Raw genomic sequence first — 20,943 nt, forward strand, 5'->3', positions numbered from 1 at the left:
ACAGCTTTGTGTCAGAGAAGGAAGACAAAACATTGCATTAAATGCAGTTTACATTTACCATGGACAATAATTATGAAATAGAGTGAAAGATGTCCCCTAAAAATAAGTCCAGATCTCTGGCGAATAAAACCATACCATATGACGATGGACAACCATCATATTCAGGTGTCCCCGAATTTAACATAGTGTTGAATTTAAAAAGGATTATATAAAGAGAACATAACTTGTTCTCGATATAATTTTATTACTCATTCTATCTAAACTTGTTCTCGATAAATGTATTACTCATCATTATTAGGGAAAACTATCAATAATATCACTTATTAGGGACAAGTCTAGATTGAATCAATAGTAAAATTAGATCGGGGACAAGTTTCAATCGAATGAGTAATAGAATTATATTGAGGATAAGTTCAGATTGAATGAGTAGTAAAATTGGATCAAGGACAAGTTCCAATCGAATGAGTAATAGTATATCGGGGATAAGTTCACATCGTTTATTTACCTTTTGGGAATTATTTTAATTGTATGATTCAAGGGAAAAAAAGAGAGATAGATGTAAAATATTTAGAGAGAGAAAGAAAGAGAGAAGAAAAAAGATAGAGAAAAAAAATAAAAAATAAAGAAATAATATAATAGTATAAAGTAAGAAAAATAGATTTGAGGGTAAATTAGTCATTTTGTTTAGCAATGTGGTAGATTTGAAAAGGGGAAAGGAGAAGTGGTAGATTTGAAAGAATTTGAAGAAAATGTGGTATAGATGCTAATTTTCTCTTTATAATATATGATTTGATATTTTAATATTATTTTCTGAGAATAATAGAATAATGTGTGAAAAGATTCTAGAGGTATTCGGTTGAGTTTTTGTTTTTCGGCTTTTCTGTTCACTAATAATGGTAGCCAAATGAAAAGCTAATTGAGATGGTTTTGTACGGTTCGGTTTAAATTCTGGTTTTAAGTCAAATAGATACTTATTTACAGAAAAGCCTCGAGTTTATATTAATTTTTTTCTTTTTGTAAGATATGTTTCAGGTGGTGGAAGCCCCCTTGGCTCATTGGTTGACCAAGGGTTAATTAATGCTTCTACATCAAGATGTCTGGGTTCGAGTCCCAGATATTGCGATTTATTAATAAATTTGCAAATTAAAGGAGGCAAGTGTGCAGGAGATCTCCAGCGAAGTACAATTATAGATGTTCGCCAGGATTCCACGCAGAGAGAGAAGTGTCGTCAGATCGTGGATCATTGAAGGTGTCCGTCAAGAGCATGGATAAGGAAGTGTCGTCTGTCGTGGATCTAATAAGAGTCGGAAGGAATTGTCCGTTGTAGAATCGTCTATGTAACAGTTCTCATAATTTGCAATAAATAATAAATCTAGACGTCAAAAAAAAAAGATATGTTTCAGGTTTTAGACTGTGTATTTCCGTTCAAATCATATTGGTTTATCCAGATTGAATACCCTTAGATGAATCCAATTGATATGTATAATTTTCTGAAATCTTAACAAAGTTACATAAACAAAGAGGATATTTATTTATGCTTTAGGTAGAATTTATATTTTCCCTTTTCATGAATTATCTAGGTCAGAATAAAGCATAAATCATCAAAACTTAAAAGAAATTCGATTTCTGTTTTATTTTTGGATGACCAAGGTAGGCATGACTATGGTTACGGTTATTACGCTCACGGTTGATTAACCACCAGTTACGGTAAAAACAAAAGATTACTGGATTACTCCCCGCTTAACCCCGCTTAACCAGATTACTCCCTGCTAAAAATAATTGTTCTAAAAATTCCCGCCTAACCCGATTACTCACCGCTTAATCGCTAGGCCCACCCTATCCGCCTTGATTAATGACTAATCCCCTAAAGAAATTAGTTATCCGATTACTTTCCGCCTAATCTGATTACTTTCCGTCCAATCTGATTATTCTGCCTAATCTTACATATTCCGATTATTTTTAGATTGCAAGTATAAAAAAAACTTTTTATTTTTGTTGTCAATAATTTGTATTAAGAGTTTGTGATGTTTTACAATAACTTATGTTCAAATTTTAATAAAAATCATATTTTTTAGTAAAAATCATAAAAATTTGTCTCAAAAATACATTTTTATATATTTATTGCAATTTTGAAAACAATATTAGATTAATACGTTTTGAAATTATTAAAATAACCCTAAAACTAATTCCCGATTAATCCCCGATTTTAATCCAATTTTCCGATTAATCGCTTGGTCCATACCGAACGCCCGACTAGCGCCTAACGATTTTTCAAAGCTTAGGACGCCTTCTATACGCGTATGTTTTTAATTAAGAAGAACGTGATTTTTGGTTTCTGTTAATTGAGAATGTGAACGTGATTCAAATCTTATTTTAATTAGAATATTATCAGATACTAGAAAATATTTAATTAAAGTGATATACATTAAAACAATTAAGATATAATTTACTTATTAGATATTATCATCGTAAACTAACTATCAAACCAATTAATATTCATAAAGATAAGAAAGAAATATTCTGCTTAGCTAAATTTCCCCTGTAATAAATATATTAAACTACTCTTATCGCTTTAAAGCTTAGTCGTAATTTGCTACCAAGTATCAACTGCTGAGAGATTGAGAGAATGTCCTTGTTCCGCTCTGTTTGTACCGTGTCCCGGTTCTACATCGCCTCGAGCGCTCTCGTTCCTGGACTCCTTCGTTTCAATACTTCCAATATTCGCTGCTTTTCATCGGAGAAGTCAGTAGTACACGCACCATTGTTTGCTTCGGAAAACAGTATAAACTCGGTGCTTACGAACTCATCAATCTTGAGCATCTCTCAACATTGGAAGAATACGCTTCCGCAAGGGAAAAAAGTATCTGCTATTGATTTGGCTCTTAACTCAGTGGTGAAGGTGTTCACTGTCTCTAACAAGCATAGAACTTTTCAACCATGGCAGTTTTGTTTGCAAGATGAAGGCACCGGCTCAGGTAGTGATTAATTTTTGGATACCTTACGTATTTGGCTAGTAGTATTTGTTTGTTGTGGTTAAATACTTACCGTGAAATTTGTTGTAGGATTTGTAATCGCGGGAAGGAAGATTCTTACGAATGCTCATGTAGTGGCTAATCACACATCTGTTAAAGTCAGAAAACATGGTTCACCTACGAAGTACAAAGCAAAAGTTCGAGCAATCGGGCATGAATGTGATTTGGCCATCTTGGATATCGATAGCGATAACTTTTGGGAGGGAATGAACCCCTTGGAACTTGGGGATATACCCTCTCTGCAAGAAAAAGTGTATGTTGTTGGCTATCCAAAAGGTAAATTTTAATTCTCATATGACCACCCAAACGAATTACTTGTTAAATAACGATAAATATTGATTTGTGAATATCAAACCAAGAAGCTATGATTCATATGTATACACTTCTTTTAAATTCCATATACTTTCAATTATGAATTGTCTTGAGAAAAGGAATGCTATCTTGGATTACGTAGAAATTATAGCTATTATAAGAATATGTGCATATAGGTTGTGACAACAATTTCTACCATGCAGGTGGTGATACCATATCCGTTACGAAAGGTGTTGTGTCGAGAGTTGAACTCTTAGAATACAGTCACAGCGCCACTGAACTACTGGCAATACAAATAGATGCAGCTATAAATGAAGGAAATAGTGGCGGTCCGGTAATCATGGGCAACAAAGTGGCTGGTGTAGCATTCGAAACTCTAGGTTGTTCCGATAGTATAGGGTAAGTTAAATTATAAATCCTGAATACTTTTGGTTGCAGAATTCAGATTGAAATATTTATATTGATATGAAAGTCTATATATGTGGACATGATATATAACCTTATATTTGACTTTTCTATTAAATTGCAGCTATATAATTCCAACTCCGGTCATTAGCCATTTTTTAGATGCTGTTGAAGAAAGTGGTCAACATGTTAGTTTCTGCTCAATAAATCTATCATATCAGAATATGGAGAATGATCAACTCCGTAACCACTTCAAAATGAGCGACGACATGACAGGGATTGTTATAAAAAAAATAAACCCGCTTTCGGATTCATACAAAGTTCTAAAAAAAAATGATGTCATTCTCGCGATTGATGGTGTTCCTATAGGAAACGATAGTACAGGTAATTGTCACTATATTTATATCTAATTTTACCCGTTTTCACAATTTGACTAAATCTTTCCTTTGTGTACAGTCCCTTTTCGAAACAAGGAACGAATAACTTTCAAGCATTTGGTTTCTATGAAGAAACCATGTGAAAGAGCGTTACTCAAAGTCTTAAGAGAGGGAAAAGAGTATGAGTTTAGTATTAGTCTAAAACCCGTAAGTCGTCCTTCGCAAATAAATCTTTGTTTCCACTTTAACTGTTGTACGTTTTGTTAGAATCATGTGAATGATTTTTATGGTTATCTATTGTACGCATGCAGGTGCCACGGCTAGTTCCAATGCATCAATTTGACAAGCCTCCAAGTTATTATATATTCGGGGGTCTTGTATTTGTACCTCTAACTAAACCATACATTGATGATGCTTCTATTTCCAAATATGCTCTAGAGAAGATGCCCAAAAAAGCCGGTGAACAAATCGTAATAATTTCTCAGGTTGGTGCATTTTTTTTTAACACTTTTCAAACGTGATAATTAGGTTCCGAATGGAGACGGGTGTGGTTCCAATAGTAACGAAAATACATATATGTGTATGTATATATTTTCGTTACTATTAAAACCGCACCACACTTTATTCCTAGTTAAACCGCACATCTCCATTAGGCGCTTTAATTTCGGGAGTTAAAGTTTTTTTTGGTGATACAGATTCTGGAGGATGACATCAATACAGGATACAACATTTTTGAAGATTTGCAGGTAATGTATTTATTGCCTACACTTAGTTTCACACTATTTTTTTTTTTTTTAAACAGAAATTACAAAAAGAATATAAACTTGACACTGTAAAGTTTCTTTTATTAATAACGGAACAGGTGAAGAAAGTGAATGGAGTGCAAGTGCATAATCTCAAACATCTATATAATCTCATAGAGGAATGCTGCACAGAAAAATTGTTGATGGACTTGGAGCAAGATAATATTATCGCCCTCGATTATAAATCTGCGAAAAAAGCCACTTCTAAGATCTTGAAAAAACTTGAAATACCCTCGGCCATGTCCAAGGACCTTAAGCCTAGACAGTTGAATAGGCGCCGCAGAGTTTCTTGATAGAGAATTAAACATTAATTTGGCCAGCGGGTCAGCTTCTGATGCAGCTTTACCCTTTCAAGGATTGTCACATTACATTTTAAAGGAAATTAATAATTACAAGTTTAATTTTAGGTGTTTGATTTTCTAAACTTTTTTTTGTTATTACCAAATCCAATAATAGAGGATTATATAACTGTTATTGTAGAGAAAGTGATGTGGCTTCGGGAAGCCAAATTTTGGATGTCAAACTGACTCTTCACTCTTAAATAAGTTCTCTTTAAAAGAGCCTTTAGAAGCTCAACATTAGGGTTCGGCACAATGTACTCGTCTTCCCTTCAAACACTCTTTGATAGCCGTGGGAACTAAAACTTGCTGGTTTCGGCTTATCCAAAGAGCTTACATGCTTTAGTTTCGGGTCTGGGGGATTACGGGCTTTGGTCCAAAACCTCCTCGTATTAAATTCTGTTCTTGAGATGAAATGGGAAAATTCTTACACGTGGAGGCTATATGAGGATATCTCTCCGGTGGCCACAGAGTTCTTGATGCAGTGCTTTGCGTGGCAGCCTGCAGATAGGGCCACCGTGTATGAGCTCTTGGACCATTCTTTTGTTGCTGAAAATTAACCTTCCGTTTCTTCTTTCTTTCATAAGGAATATTGCCAAAACATGAGGAATTAGATTCCAAAACCACAAGGCTTGGACTAGTGAGAACGAAAGTGAAACATCCTCTGGTGACGGCTCTATGAGTGATTTTTTTTTTTTTATGTTTCGGTTAAGTTTACGTGTTTTCTTGTTTTGCAAGAAAACTAATTATTGTGACTGTTTTTTTTTCCCATCTTGCACTTTTGAATTTCTGTATTTGTGTAGCGATCGACAAGTGAGAATGTGCAGCTTACATTAAGCACACGTCATCTCTCCATCATCTTTTGGGGAGTGTATTTCAAAAATTTTATTAAATAAAGTGTAGTTTTTAAATTTAGTAATTCATATCATAGTGACTCGTGTCATGTTTATCAATAATTTTTTGACGCATATAAAAGGAAAAATTATATAATAAAATTATAAATCTTAAAAATATAAGGATTAAAAATATAAGGATTAAAAATTTTATTAAGAAAAAAGTATATACGAATATAATAAAAAGGAAATTATACAATAAAATAAAAATCCTAAAATTAAAAGGATCACAAATAGGGTACTATTAAAAAGTACTATTACTTATTTTTGAAAAATATTTTAAAAATTTACAAATAAGTAAAATGAAAATAATTACAAAATACTATAAAAGATCAACAATAAGGTACATAAAACAGAAAATAATACAGTAAATTACAAATCATAAAAAAGAAATTTCAATTACTATCTTTTTCAAAAAAATAAACTGAAAAGGAACCTATAAATAAAATAATTAAAGTATAAAATCTTGTTATATAATGTTTGATGTTTCAATGTTAGTAATTAAAATGATTGTGGCATGTAAATCAGGTGATAAGATTTTGACACATATAAAAGACTCCTCCCAATTTGATTTTCACGTCTTCTAACATAAAATGAAAATAACAAAATTTTAACATAAAAAATAAAAATTAAAAAATGATATATTTCACTAAAAACAAGTAACATTTGTTAAAAGGAAAACTTACTAAAAAGAAAAAATATCTTATTACATAATTAACATGATATGTTTTGGTTTATAGAACTTAGTAATTAACATGTTTGTGATACGTATCTAATCATATATTTTACCATGTATTATGATTTAATTTAAAATTTCTCTTATTTATTTCGATTTGCAAAAATTAACTCATATGTTCAAAAATTTCCTGTTAAATTAGGAAAAATTCTCAAATCTAAACATCCTCAAATATGTAACTCTAATTTCTATAACCTCGTGGAAAAATAGAAAGTCGAGGATATTTTATTTGTGTAATGTATGTTCAGTATATATTGTAAAGTGAGCATACAAATCGAACAATGTGTATTAAACTAAATAAATAAAATAGTTGGTGTATTTTTTCTAGGTATGCAAAAATTCATGTATATTTGTGGAAATCAATAAACACTATGGTTATGGTGTATTTTTGTGGAATTTTCCCTTTATCAATTTACTGACATCACCGTCCAAGAATGATTTAAGGAAATTTATAAATTTGACGAAAGAAAAAAAAAAAAAGAAAAAGAAATTTGAGACACACGAGAAAAGGGAATCTTGTGGAAGTTTAGAAGTCCATTTAAAAAAGAAACGAAGAAAGAGTTTTAAATGGAAGTTTGACAAAAGAAGAAATTGTAAGAATTCGAAACAAAAGTTTTGTATATAAACAGTTTAATTAGCAGCGCATCAAGAGCTCGCTTACTCTCTCTATTACAGAAAAAAAATCTAATTAATCGTGGGAAGATCCATAAGTTTAAATGTCTTTCGGGTCTATTCGTTGTCTTATTATTCGTTGCTCTAGTAACCTGAGCAATTTTCCAGGAACGGTAACACCGGGAATACCCGCGGGCTTTCGCAGTTTTTGTTCAAAGTATTCTGTTACTGATTTGGCGCTGAACTCGGTTGTGAAAGTCTTTTGCCGCTCTACCAAGTCTAGCGTGTTACAACCTTGGCAGAAAAGGCTACCACATAGATCGACCGGTTCAGGTAATCCGAAACTATATTATTAAGATTCATAGGTTTCTAACTTAAAACCAATTAATAAACAGTAAACTTTTTTTCCTATATTTTTAATATATATATATATATATATTTTATTTTTTTTAAAATATTCACATTAAGTAATAACGGTTACTTTTAGTTTGGTTTTTACATTTTTCTTTTCTATGTTTTGGTATGGTTTGGCTTATATGTTGGCTTGTACATGATGTAGGATTTGTAATCTCTGGAAATAAGATTCTTACGAATGCTCATGTAGTGGCTGATCACACTTTCGTGCAAGTTAGAAAGCATGGTTCACCAACAAAGTACACAGCAAAAGTTCAAGCAATGGGGCATGAATGTGATTTAGCGATTTTGGTAATCAATAGCAAAAAGTTTTGGAAGGATATGAAGCCCTTGGACCTCGGAGACGTACCCTCTCTATACGAAACTGTATCTGTTGTTGGATACCCTCAAGGTATAACTTAGATTATCCTATGAGTATATGAAAATTATAATAGATAGATCATACGGAAAGAATTATATTAGTAAACAGTTCGAAAAGTGCATTGCCTTGAGAGGAAAAAAGGAAAGAAAATTTTGTCTTATGTCTTATCTAAAAGAAAAATTGCTACTAGAATTATGTGATAGATCAAAACTTTTGCCGAAACTCGTGAAAAATGACTATTGATTTATGTTATGAGCCTAATTATGCAGGTGGTGACAACATTTCCATTACCAAAGGTGTTGTCTCTAGAGTTGAAGTTACAAAGTATAGTCACAGCCAATCTAAGCTAATGACAACACAGATAGATGCGGCTATTAATCCAGGAAATAGCGGTGGTCCAGTGATCATGGAAAACAAAGTCGTTGGTGTAGCATTTCAAGGTCTTTCACGCTCACAAAATACAGGGTGAGTTAAAAACACCTTAATCCAATCATATTCATTCCCTTTGATTGCAACTAACTTTTTAATTAGAGCAAATTTTTTTTGGTATGCAGCTACATAATCCCAACTCCAGTAGTTAACCATTTCTTAACTAGTGTTGAAGAAAACGGTCAATTTGTTGGGTTTTGTTCACTAGGTATATCATGTCAGCATATGGAGAATACTCATTTCCGTAACCACTTTAAGATGGGCCCTAAAATGACAGGGATTCGAATAAGAAAAATAAATCGGTCGTCGAGTGCTTACAATATTCTGAAAAAGGATGACATTCTTCTCGCAATTGATGGTGTTCCTATAGAAAACGATGAGACAGGTAACACTAGTATATATAACTTGTTCAATATGGATGGATTCGTATGTGACTAATCTCCGTGTTTATGTTACCTACAGTTATTTTTCGGAAGAAGGAACGTATAAATTTCAGTCATTTGGTTTCTATGAAGAAACCAGGTGAAAAAACGTCACTCAAAGTCTTAAGAGAGGGAAAGAAACATGAATTCAATATCAATATAACACCTGTAAGTTACTTAACGTCAATTATTCTTATCATCAAATATTTGTGATTTTTCGACTCTATATGTCTTTAATTGAAGAAGTCGCTAGCTAACATTTTGTGTTATATATCTATATATGTAGGTGGAATCACTACTACCAGTATATCATTTTGATAAGCTTCCAAGTTATTACATATTCGCGGGGTTTGTCTTCTTGCCTCTCACTAAACCATACCTCGATTGTTCTTATAGTATGTGCGATTGTGCATTGACACATATGCCCAAAAAACCCGGTGAACAGATCGTCATAATTTCTCAGGTATATATGTTCTTCTTTAAAAAAAAATTATTATAAAATCTCGTTGCGATAATATACGTTCAAAATGTTATTTGGAGCAGGTGTTAGAAGCTGACGTCAGTGTAGGATACGCCAATTTAACAGATTTGCAGGTAAGTCAATTGTGGCCTCAAATCATGTGTGTCATGAGTCCATGAGTTCGTCTCAGCTTTATTCTCTAAAATGATGGAAACTATGAAAAGATCTGAATCATAGTTCCACACTCTTGAGATGGTTTTTGTTGTTGACACAGGTGAAGCGAGTGAATGGAGTACAAGTAGAGAATCTGAAACATCTATGTCAGCTCATAGAAGGATGCTGCACCGAAGATTTGAGGTTGGACTTGGAAGGTGCGTTTGCTATCACCCTCAACCAAAATTATGCGAAAAAGGCCACTGCTAAGATTTTAAAACGTTATGGAATACCATCGGCCATGTCTAAGGACCTTCGATCTTAGTAATCGGATTAGAATTGAAGATGATCAGTTATTTGATTTTTTATTCTTTTCCTTGCCAATTCAAATGATATTTGTATTTTTTAGAGCATTTGCACTCATAGACGATGTTGTGTCGTATTTAAGAAAATGGATTTAGACTAGTAAACAAAATATTTGGTTATTATTTTTGAATGTTTTGGACACTACACCATTCATTTTACCGTTTTCTTGAAACATGTTATTTTAGTATATACTATGAAGACCCAATATGCGTTTTTTAAAAATTAAATTAAATTTAACAAAAAAATATTTTAAAATTTTGTTGTAAGTAGAAACAATATTTAGGAAGTATAAAGAATTTTTTAGTTAGAGTAAAGAGTTATTTATATATTCGTTTTTGTCTTAATAAACTAATTTGTATTTTTATATTTTGAATTATTGTAAGATTTAATACAATAATCTAGTAAATTTAACTTATCAATCACCAAAATATTTGCCAAATATTTATTATTATTATTATTGCCAAATCTCAAAAAGCGTAGTTTCGCAATCTCGCGCCTAAACTATGATTTCACAACTTCTTCAGAAAATGATTTACATGCAAACCAACAGTCAAACCGTCATCTTATTTATATCTATTTATAAATCTACTATCTATTTTACAAATAAAAATATGCTTTTACACCTAATAATTTTTTATTGTTGAAATTTGTTCTTTACCACCACCTATATATTACTTCAAACTATACGTCTCTTTACTTTCACTTTTGCAAAGTATTTTAACCAACAAAATTGTCGAATTAGAAAATATTTTGAATGAAAACTATATCATATAACAATAATTGATGATGCATTTATGAAAAATTAAAATAAATAGAAACTACTCCATTGTAGTGAATCTACAACCAATCAATAAAGTTGAGAAATAAAATAAAATTAGTTTGAAATAATAAAAAACCGCACATTGGGCGGGTCCTAATCTAATTTGATATAGATTATAGTTTGAACAGTTAATCGGATGAGAAGATGAGTTATATGAAACATTTTGAATAAGTCAAATACTTCATTTGTTTCACTTGAATATAAGATTTTCTACTTAAAATTTTAAAATTTTGTTCTCAATCTGCTGACACTTGAATCTGTTGTGCCACCAAGAAGACTAGCAAATGTTAAAAACTCGGGATTTCTCAATGCATGCTACAATGCAAGCGGTCTTCTCATATATTCCCTCTGTGAAAATTTATGTATAAGGTTTATTAACAAACCTTTAATATGAAAACCATCAACATCCTGAATTTCATTAGACAAGAAATACTTGATCCATCGTAATAAGGATACAATCGTATCAGAATGAAGCTTACAGAGATCATCGACAAATCAAAAGCACGGATCTTTCGCTTTCGTCACTTTTCTTCCGCCTTCGTGGATAACACATATTGTTCTGAACTTGCCTGCGTGATTACAGTAAATAATGCTCCCCATGAGAAAACAAAGGGTTTCGCTGCAGATATGTGTACGTTTCCGATTACTCTTTCTCTTCTCGTTTTGATTTTTTCCCTAGATGTAGTTAACTTGAGAGTTTTTGATGATTTTGATGATTTGTCTTCGTTAGGTTTTATGAATTATTAGGGTTTGGAATTAGCGTTTTGTGATTCATTGATCATCAATCAAAGCCGTTTCTTTCATTGTAGTATCAAAAATTCGATTATTCAAAAAAATTTAAGTCGATGGTTGGTATGTTATGAAATTCAAGTTGGTATGTTTGCTTCTCATTTTACCTTAGTTTTTTTGTGATTTTGGTCTATGTTCGTTGGGGTTAATGACATTCTGGAATTGAGAACTTTTAGCTTTTGCTGTTTCTGTTCTTGTGATCCTTTTATTTTGTAATTATTTTTTACGCATTGGTTCTTTGATGTTACTAATGAGATTATTTTTTTAGCTTTGGCTAAAGGTAAATATCCCCCTCTTTGAAGACGATATTGCCGAATTAAGCACTACAAGTATTAAAAACAATAGTTCAACGATTTAACATGGAGCGAAGGTATATATCTTTCAAATAAGCTATATTATTATCAACCCTATAGTTGATTGTGTAAGTTGGTATGTTAATCTTTTTTAAGCTATGGTTCCTGTTTTATTCTAGATATCCACAGATCTGCATGCTAATGTGAACAATGAGCTCAAAAAATTGAGGGCATAAGTTGATCGTACAAAATTTGCATGCTCTAGGCTGAAAAGAGGCAGAGATCGCTGGAAGCAAACCTTATTTCGCTTCGGGAGAGGGTGACGAAACTGGAACAAATAGGAAAAGAAGAGGTTTTACCTATTGTACCAGCATCAACTATGATAATGTTTGTGCATGAATTTTAATTTTTGTGATGTTTACTTTTATATTTAAGGTATTCTCTAATACTTCTTATTACTTCTCATATAGTACTATATACAAATAGAGGAAGTACAGAAGAAACAGAAGTTATCAGATGTTGTCGAGTGTTTAGAATTCAATCAAACTGTAATCTATGTCAAGAGCATAGGTAAAGCTAAGGATTTTGTAACGTTATATGTTTTGCATTGTGTAATGTTTAGGATGCCAGAGTTGGTAGATTAAGGGCATATGCAATGGTGCATCTTTGAAGTTTGATCTTAAGGGGAAAAAAATATTAAAATATTGTAAAAGCTTTAATTAAGATCTTTTGTAAAGTAATTGATTATTGGTAAAACATGTTTAGATCATCTGAATTAATAATTTAATAATCAAAAACTTTAAATGTTTTTTAAAAATTAAAAAAATTATTTTTAAAATTGAAAACATTAAAAACTAAACTTATATTAAAATTGATTTGAAAATAAAAAGAAACACAAAATACAAATGAAAAACATTAAAGATATAAATGAAAAACATAAAAACAAACAAACATATTAATTAAAGGTTACAAACATTTTATTTAATTAATACAAAGTTAAAAAGACTTATTAATTAAAGAAAAACGTAATCAATCAGCCTTCGCCACGTCACCACAAGAACAGACTTAAAACTGTTCTAGCCCAAGAACTAAACTCATGTTCTAAAGCCTGTTCTCAAAAATTATATTCACTAGAAAATGACCCACGCGTTGCGTGGGTTTAGTAATATATTATATTTTTATAGGAGTCAAATTTTTATAATTATAACAGTTGAAGAAGATAACTCTAAACGTTAAAAATTTGACTAATATCTGTAAAAAAATGTATATTTGATATTTTTTAGACAATTTGGTTTTTTTTTTTAATTGCATAATCTAATGTATAATTACACTTAAAAAGTTTCTATGAAAATATTAGTTTTTTTTTCATAACACTTACACATCTAACACTTAAATAAGGTTATTGATCTTCATCCGTGATAGAGTCATTAAGATTTCAGACCACTCTCTAGCCTACTATTTTTTGTGATTTCAAACCACTATTTGGCTTAGTGTTGTTCTTATTTTGAGTTATTAATTTTGTGATGCAAACTTAACATCGTCTTGTCAAATGTAAACATAATATACTTTAAATATGTTTTTTTACCAAATTTTTGAGTTAAAAAACATTGGATTTAAATGAGAAACTCTCAAATGTGTTTTTCTATTTGATTATGTTATAGAGTTGTAGTTCCACTTGAGATATATGTTACATAATTTACATATCACTTTTTTTAGTTAACAACTTACATATCACTTTAAGTATATTTTGTTATACAACTCATGGATAATATAACCATTATTATTATTATTTTTATAGAAGATAGATTATAACGTTTTTGAATTTTCATGATTTGTTTCTATAATTTTTTTGTCATCAATTTGTTTGTGTAGTTTCACAAAAAAGTGTGACTCTTTCAATGTCTTTGTCTTAAATGAAAAATTTTAAGTTCAGTTTAGTAACTTTTTTTAGTGAACATTTAATAATAAAGAAAATCTTGTAGTATATTGCTCTTATAAATTAATATTTCAATTTAAATTTTATTTTTCTCTTTAAAATTGTAGAAACACAATTACGTATAAAAATTTTACTCTACCATGCATTTAAATATGACTTCCATTCTAAAACTCATTAACTTATTCAAAAAATATGAAGTATGATCATTTTAAATTTTGTTTATGTTAAAAGTTGAATTATATTATTATTATTGATATAAATGCCATAGTATTACTTTCACAATTTTAAAATTTGATTTATTATATTTAATTCGTTTTTCTTTAATTAAAATTTCTATTAGTTATAACTAACATCAATATAAATAAATATGAATTAAATGAACATTGTAATTATATTTTAATGTAAAAATTAGAAAATATTGAGTAATGACATGGCTTTGTTTAATTGGATGTTTAACATGATGATGTGGACACCTTAAGAGGAGAGAAAACTCTCTCATTATATATATAGATTTAAATATTTAAGACCACCCCAAAAGATGGCCCGATAAATGTAGTCTAAGTAGAAAGGGTCTCGCAATCACATTTTTTGCATCTGAAATAGATTCTGAGGTTCTTAATCATGTATGGATTTTGATCTTATTTTGAATCTAATATCCACTTGATATTGAGTAGTTAAAGTAGTCATTTCAAGTTTTGGACAAAAGATAAATCTAAAATTTGGTTGTAAGTAGAAACAATTTTTAGGAAGTATATAGATAATTTTTAGTTAGAGTAAAGAGTTATGTATTCGTTTTTGCCGTAATAAACCAAGTTGTATTTATATATTTTAAATTTATTGTAAGATTTATCACAATAATCTAGTAAAATTAACTTATCAATCACCAAAATATTCATCATTATTATTATTGCTAAATCTCAAAAAACATAGTTTCGTAATCTCGTCTAAAATACAATTACACAACTTCTTCAGAAAATGTTTTACATGCAAACCAACTGTCAAACAATCATCTTATTTACATCCATTTATAAATCTACTATCTACTTTACAAAAAATATGTTTTTACACCCAATAATATTTTACTATTGAAATATGCTCTTTACCACCACCTATAGAAAATGTATTTATGAACACATTCACCCAACTATATATATTTTTCTTTAAGCCTAACTATACGTCTTTTTACTTTTACTTTTGCATAGTTTATTTAATCAACAAAATTATCGACTCATAAAATATTTAATTTGGATGAAAACTATATCACATAGCAATAATTGATGATGTATTTATAAAAAGTTAAAATAAATAGAAACTACTCCATTGCAGTGATTCTATGACAAATCTATAAAGTTGAGAAATAAAAGAAAATTAGTTTGAAATATTCAAAAACTGCACATTGGGTATGTCCTAATCTAATTTGATATAGACTATAGTTTGGAAAGTTATTCAAATGAGAAGATGAGTTGTATCAAACGTTTTGAATAAGTCGGATGGAAAAGAAAAATTTGCAGAAAAGTCAATTACTTCCTTTGTTTCACTTGAATATAAGATTTTTTACTTAAAAGTTATAAAATTTAAAAATTTGTTCTGAATCTTCTCGCCACTTGAATCTGTTGTGCCACCAAGAAGACTGGCAATTGTTAGAAACTCAGGCTTTCTCAATGCATGCTACAATGCAACGGTCTTCTCATATGTTCCCTATGTGAAAATTTATGTATAAGGTTTATTAACAAACATTTGATATGAAAGCCATCAACATCCTGGAGTACTTTTACCAAAAAAAAACATCCCGGAGTTCATTAGATAAGAAATACTTGATTCGTCGTAGTAAGGATACGATCGTATCTGATTGCGCTTTAACTCATTTTAATAACATATATAATAATCATGTTAATTACTAACTTTTAAACATTAACCGTTATATGATAAGATTAACTGCTTTAATTAGTTTCTCCTATGTATATATTTTTTTCAAAGAATAGTAATTGTAATTTTTTTTTTCGTTTTTAGGGTTAATAATTTACTATAATATCTTACTTTTTATATACCTTTTTAAAAAAAAATTAATTGTTATCCTTTTACTTTTAGGATTTGTAGTTTATTGTATAATTTTTTGTTTTAAACGTGTCAAAATTTGATAGATAGATTTGAGTTATTTGACACATGTCTACGTTCGTATGAGTTACTAATTTTGAAATATAATAAAAATATATTCCTCTAATCTTATATTGAAAACCAAAATGAAATTTTTTTGAAAAAGAACCATTTACTTGCGAAGATATCGATTGTGAATATGATCGTGGATAAAACAGTGGAAGTCGTGAACTGATTCAACTACGAATTCGAACAATAAATAATTTCATTTCAAAGAGAGCTTCTAGATATGATTAAGACAAAATGTTCTACAGCATTTAAAGACTAAACACATGTCTATGATAGTTGAGTCTAGATATGATTAAGACAAAATGTACACTATATAGTTGAGTCTATGATAATAGATAACAATCGTTTTTGTTTTGTAAGAAAATGTTAGAGAACCGTCTCAATCAGTAATTCGAATCCGGTTGTATTGCGGTAACCTCCCAACTGTATAAACCATTGTCTCCAGTGTTTGAGACGGTTCTCGAGCAATGGAGAACAAGAAAGAATCTGAACAAATAATTTATCAGAGAGTTTGCAAGAACTCAAGGACAAGTTCCTTAAGGATGTCCAAGACACGATATCAGTATTTTCCAGGTCGACCAAGAGTTGCTTTGGGTACAAGTAATAAAAAAAATCGTAATCAATAAACTCAAGAGACAGCTTCTCCATGTTGCGAGACCTGGCGAAATAGATCAAGCTATATCAATCTCGTGTGCCTTGCTGCTGATACAGAGATGGAAACTCATGATTTTGGGAGCTGAATAGCTAGCTAGGGTTTTGTTTATCGAGTTAGCGTCCGCACTACGGCAATCAATGGAGAGAAAAGGTGTTTCGGACCATACATGTCTCCATCTCTTGGACAAGACAGAGGTTCTGATCGCGAACTTAATCGGAATAAAGAAGAAGATAAGTTGGAAATCTCGTCGGGTAAAGAGCTGATAATGTCCACACCGTCTTTTTTCATCTCCGGTCATTCTGTTTTGGTGGTGGTCGCCTGCCGGATCTATCATATATTTATAGTGGACTATGCCTAGGCCAGTCCCAATTCATTATAAGGCCCAAGTTACCAAACAGTAACTATTATGGAGAAAATTTATACACAGACTCTAGCCAGCGGTTATAGTCCAGAGACTCCAGACATGAACTATATATAGACTGCGGACTGACCTGCAACAACCCGGAAGAAAACTGGGATCGCAATGGGGCGGGCTAAATGGGACGGCTGAGTCCGCATTGACACCCTTAAAACCGACCTTCAGCTAGAGAAATTTGAAAGGAAAACCAGACTAATGAAATCATTGGGAATCAACTTAATCTAGAGAATCTATTTGTCGTGTAACAAAAATTAGAATACAAAAGACTTAAAAGGACGAGATAGTGTATAGATTTGGTGACAGAAGACAAAACAAGTTCCAACACATAGAGAAGTGTCTACATTCTCAAGTGGAGCTTTCTGTTTTCTGTTTCTTGGCCTTCTCAATCAGAGGTTTCAACTGTTTCTTCTCAGCAAGAAGTTTGAGGAAGTTGAACAAAAACGGAATGTAGTTATGCTTCCTCCTAATGTTCTCTGTTCTCCATTTCATGAACTTCTCTTCCTCCATTACAATCTTATCACTCGCAGCCTCGATCCCACTGCCTACCTCCTCAATCAACGCATTAACTGCTTCTGCTTCGCTTTTGTCCACACAAGTATTAGCCTGCTGCAACAGCTGTTCCCTCTGCCTTTGAAGCTCCTTCAGTTCTGCTGTGTAGATATCCTTCCTGTTTTTAATGACAGCCAAAAGATTGAACCTAATCTCGCTCTGTGAGTACCTCTCAATCCTTTCTTGGATCACTGGTTGAACCATTTTCAGCCACTCGATGCCGGTTTGGTCTCCGGGGCATGGACCAAGACTGATAGGTCCTTCCTTGAGCCCATCAAGCTCGTACAAGACTCCATCCACAGGTATGTAGCTTATGAAATGGTATACGTCATCATCTTTTGTAGCAGCTTTCTGTTCCTCTGGGACAAATGGCTCAGGCCTTGCGAAACTGTTGTGAGCAGCCCGAATTGCCTCACTGTTATTGATAGCCAAACCCTTAAGGTCAGATGGAAAGTTCTTGGTGAATTCTTTCAGCGCCGATAGTTCAGGCCCGATGTCAACCTCTGGAGAATTCAAGAGGATAGCCAGGATCGCTTGGGTTGCACAAGCATTGTTAATGACCTATAAAATTGGAATTTAGACGAAAAAAACTGAAAAGACAATACTATTAAATCTTATGCTTATGTTATCGACACAAACCTGATTTGCGAAAAACAAGTTTGAAACTTGATCTTGGATCGTTGGACGATCATCTTTTTCCCCAACTTGCCATTTGAAAAGAAAGATCAGACCATATACGGGTCTACAAGGAAGCCACATAGTTGAAAAACATTTATCAAGAAGGGCATAGATATAACAGACAAGTAAAAGATCTAACTCAAAGACTTCGAGGTCTGGCTCAAAAGAATATCATTTCTGCTCCATCCAGAAAAAGAGTCCAGAAACTTCACAAGGGGATAAATAACCATGGATGCAACTACACACCTGAGGTTATTGAGAGAATCAAGATCCAGGGAATACAATTCTTCAACCTACAGGAAACACAATCAAAATCAAAAGGGATATCCAAGTGGTGGAAATTGTTGCAATAGCCAATTTCATCTGTTGAGAATGCATTTGGACAACAAAAAGGGACGAGTACGGATATCACTATCAGTATAGGACAGAACAAGGTATGAAACAACACAGACACTTACTTGCGAAGGTAGCTAAAGGACATGAGTAAGAAAAATACTAAGAAAGTTCCGATTTTGTTTGCTTCAGAGTAGTAAATTTTAGACTAAAACATAACAACTTACAGCAAGAAGCACAATGACATTTCTCAACATTCATTTCATCACCATTCCTATACGTCTATTCCTTAGATTCTTAAGAGAAAGACATGACTTGATAAAGTTTCCACTCATCATGAATATATTTCTCCGACAAAATGTCTCACGCAAAGGTATATTATAACAGTATATTACCTGCACTCCTTTGACTTGCATTTGTTGAATAAGCTCTGTAAATACACCTGCACTTGCATAAATAAATACATAAATATAAGCAGAACACTAAGATTGATATACACTGCGGCAAATCATTCATATAGATGTTCCCATTGTAATTGACTGATAAGACTACACCACAGAATCTCAATAAAACAGACTACAGACAGTTAAAGTGTTATACCAAATACCAACACGTCTTTTACCACATAAACTCAAATATCATTCAAGCCGGAACTATCTACAGGTTACTATGAACTCTTCAACAGATGCAGCTAAAATAACATTAAACACTTAAATAATACTCCAGAACTTTGAGATAATCTTCCATGTTAAATATAGTACCAAACACAGACCCATATCTACTCAAGTCACTAGGAGCATAAATTTCACAACTTTTCATCAAACAAACAAAATTTCCAACAAATAAAACTAGGGTTTAACATCTAAAGCATCGATTTCAAGTTCTAGTTAACAACTTCAATACAGTAAGAATCAATTTAAGCAAAAACCCAAACCCCATAAAGAGAAGTAAGAGACAAACGTACCAGGATCCGACTCAATCGTGCACCAAGACATGATGAAACTACCTGAAAATCACGAAGCGATCACGTATAAGCAGCGCAAAAAGAGTAGAAGCCCAGACGGAAATTGCGGAGGAGAAAGATGAGAACGATGAACTTACTAGTTAGCTAAAGTAAAGGAATCGCCTTTGAAGCTTCTTCGAACCGAATGAGATAGATTTGGAGATTGCTTTCGTGACTCCAATTTGGGAATTAGGGTTTAACTTAGCCAGATTTTTTTTTTCTTTTTGTTTTATAATTTATAAATTTTATATACTCGCTTTGTCGTGTTTAGTCTGGTTCGTGCCTTCGTGGGTTCGTAATAGGCCTGGGAGTTCGGATCAAACCGATCAAACCGACCCGATCAAACCGACATTTTCGGTTATCGGCGTAAACCGAACAGCTTCTTCCTAACCGATCGGCGAAATTAAATTGGGTAATCGGATTTCGGTTCGGGTCGGTTCGGTATTCGGTTACCAATCGGTTTAGTCGGTTTAGGGGAACACACTATAAAAACTTAAAAACCCTAGATCTAATTCATTTCCTAGAGGTAAAAGATCTCATCTCCTCCACCCTACGATCTCCATTCTTCTTCAGTTCTTCTTTCTTCATCTCCTTCCTTCTTTTCTAAGACTCCTCTACATCTTAATTTTCTTCGTTCTCGTCTCAATCCGCCTTCAACCCATCTTGATCTTCTTTGTTCTCCTCTACGATCTCCATTCTCCTTTCTTCATCAACCTCGTTCAATGCAATCTCTCTTAAAAGCTGGAATAGGACGGTCGGAGTTTGCCGCGGCTGTCGCCGTCACCTTCACCGACTCACTGTCACCGTCACAACCGGAGCCGCAGCCGCAGCCGCTCAGCTCATATCCTTGTCAAAACCCTAAAATTTTTATTGGGTATTAATTATATTGGGCTTTTCTTTGGGTTTTGTTAATTGTATTGGGCTTTTGAGTTTTATTTTATTGGATTTGGGTTTGTAATAGAGTATTTTTTTTTCTTTTCTAATATGTAAACCGAAATAGAAACCGAATAAACCGAAGAAATTAAAAATCCGGTTCATGTTCGGAACTTAAATTTTAGCCAATAACCGACCCGAATAAACCGACTTCCGAACCGACTCGAACCGAATTTCAATTCGGGTCTATTCGGTGGAATTTTTTAAAAACCGAATTTCTCCCAAACCGAACAAACCGACCCGAATAACCCGGTTTAGCC

General features: G+C 32.3%; 3 protein-coding genes across 3 annotated transcripts; 2 read left to right on the forward strand and 1 right to left on the reverse strand.

The window, feature by feature from the left end:
• The first annotated feature begins 2,446 nt into the window (after positions 1-2,446).
• Positions 2,447-6,092, forward strand: LOC9324499 (putative protease Do-like 3, mitochondrial). Its single transcript, XM_002886910.2, has 8 exons — positions 2,447-2,975; positions 3,063-3,308; positions 3,548-3,743; positions 3,874-4,133; positions 4,206-4,333; positions 4,438-4,611; positions 4,822-4,872; positions 4,989-6,092. Exons 1-8 carry the CDS (start codon positions 2,627-2,629, stop codon positions 5,220-5,222), a joined length of 1,638 nt encoding a protein of 545 aa, XP_002886956.1. The 5' UTR covers positions 2,447-2,626; the 3' UTR covers positions 5,223-6,092.
• Positions 6,093-7,612: 1,520 nt separating this feature from the next.
• On the forward strand, positions 7,613-10,072 carry LOC9323022 (protease Do-like 10, mitochondrial). Its single transcript, XM_002886911.2, has 8 exons — positions 7,613-7,841; positions 8,068-8,313; positions 8,553-8,748; positions 8,838-9,097; positions 9,175-9,302; positions 9,421-9,597; positions 9,678-9,728; positions 9,869-10,072. The coding sequence occupies exons 1-8, from the start codon at positions 7,613-7,615 to the stop codon at positions 10,070-10,072; spliced, it is 1,491 nt and encodes a 496-aa protein (XP_002886957.1).
• A 7,308-nt stretch (positions 10,073-17,380) lies between these two features.
• On the reverse strand, positions 17,381-20,026 carry LOC9324500 (ubiquitin carboxyl-terminal hydrolase 2). Its single transcript, XM_002888391.2, has 6 exons — positions 19,849-20,026; positions 19,712-19,753; positions 19,143-19,189; positions 18,661-18,707; positions 18,376-18,478; positions 17,381-18,297 (listed from the first exon to the last, which is right to left on the reverse strand). Exons 2-6 carry the CDS (start codon positions 19,740-19,742, stop codon positions 17,533-17,535), a joined length of 993 nt encoding a protein of 330 aa, XP_002888437.1. The 5' UTR covers positions 19,743-19,753; positions 19,849-20,026; the 3' UTR covers positions 17,381-17,532.
• Between the last annotated feature and the right edge of the window lie 917 nt (positions 20,027-20,943).

This window comes from Arabidopsis lyrata, assembly GCF_000004255.2.
Source record: "Arabidopsis lyrata subsp. lyrata unplaced genomic scaffold ARALYscaffold_2, whole genome shotgun sequence".
Taxonomy (NCBI): Eukaryota; Viridiplantae; Streptophyta; class Magnoliopsida; order Brassicales; family Brassicaceae; genus Arabidopsis; species Arabidopsis lyrata.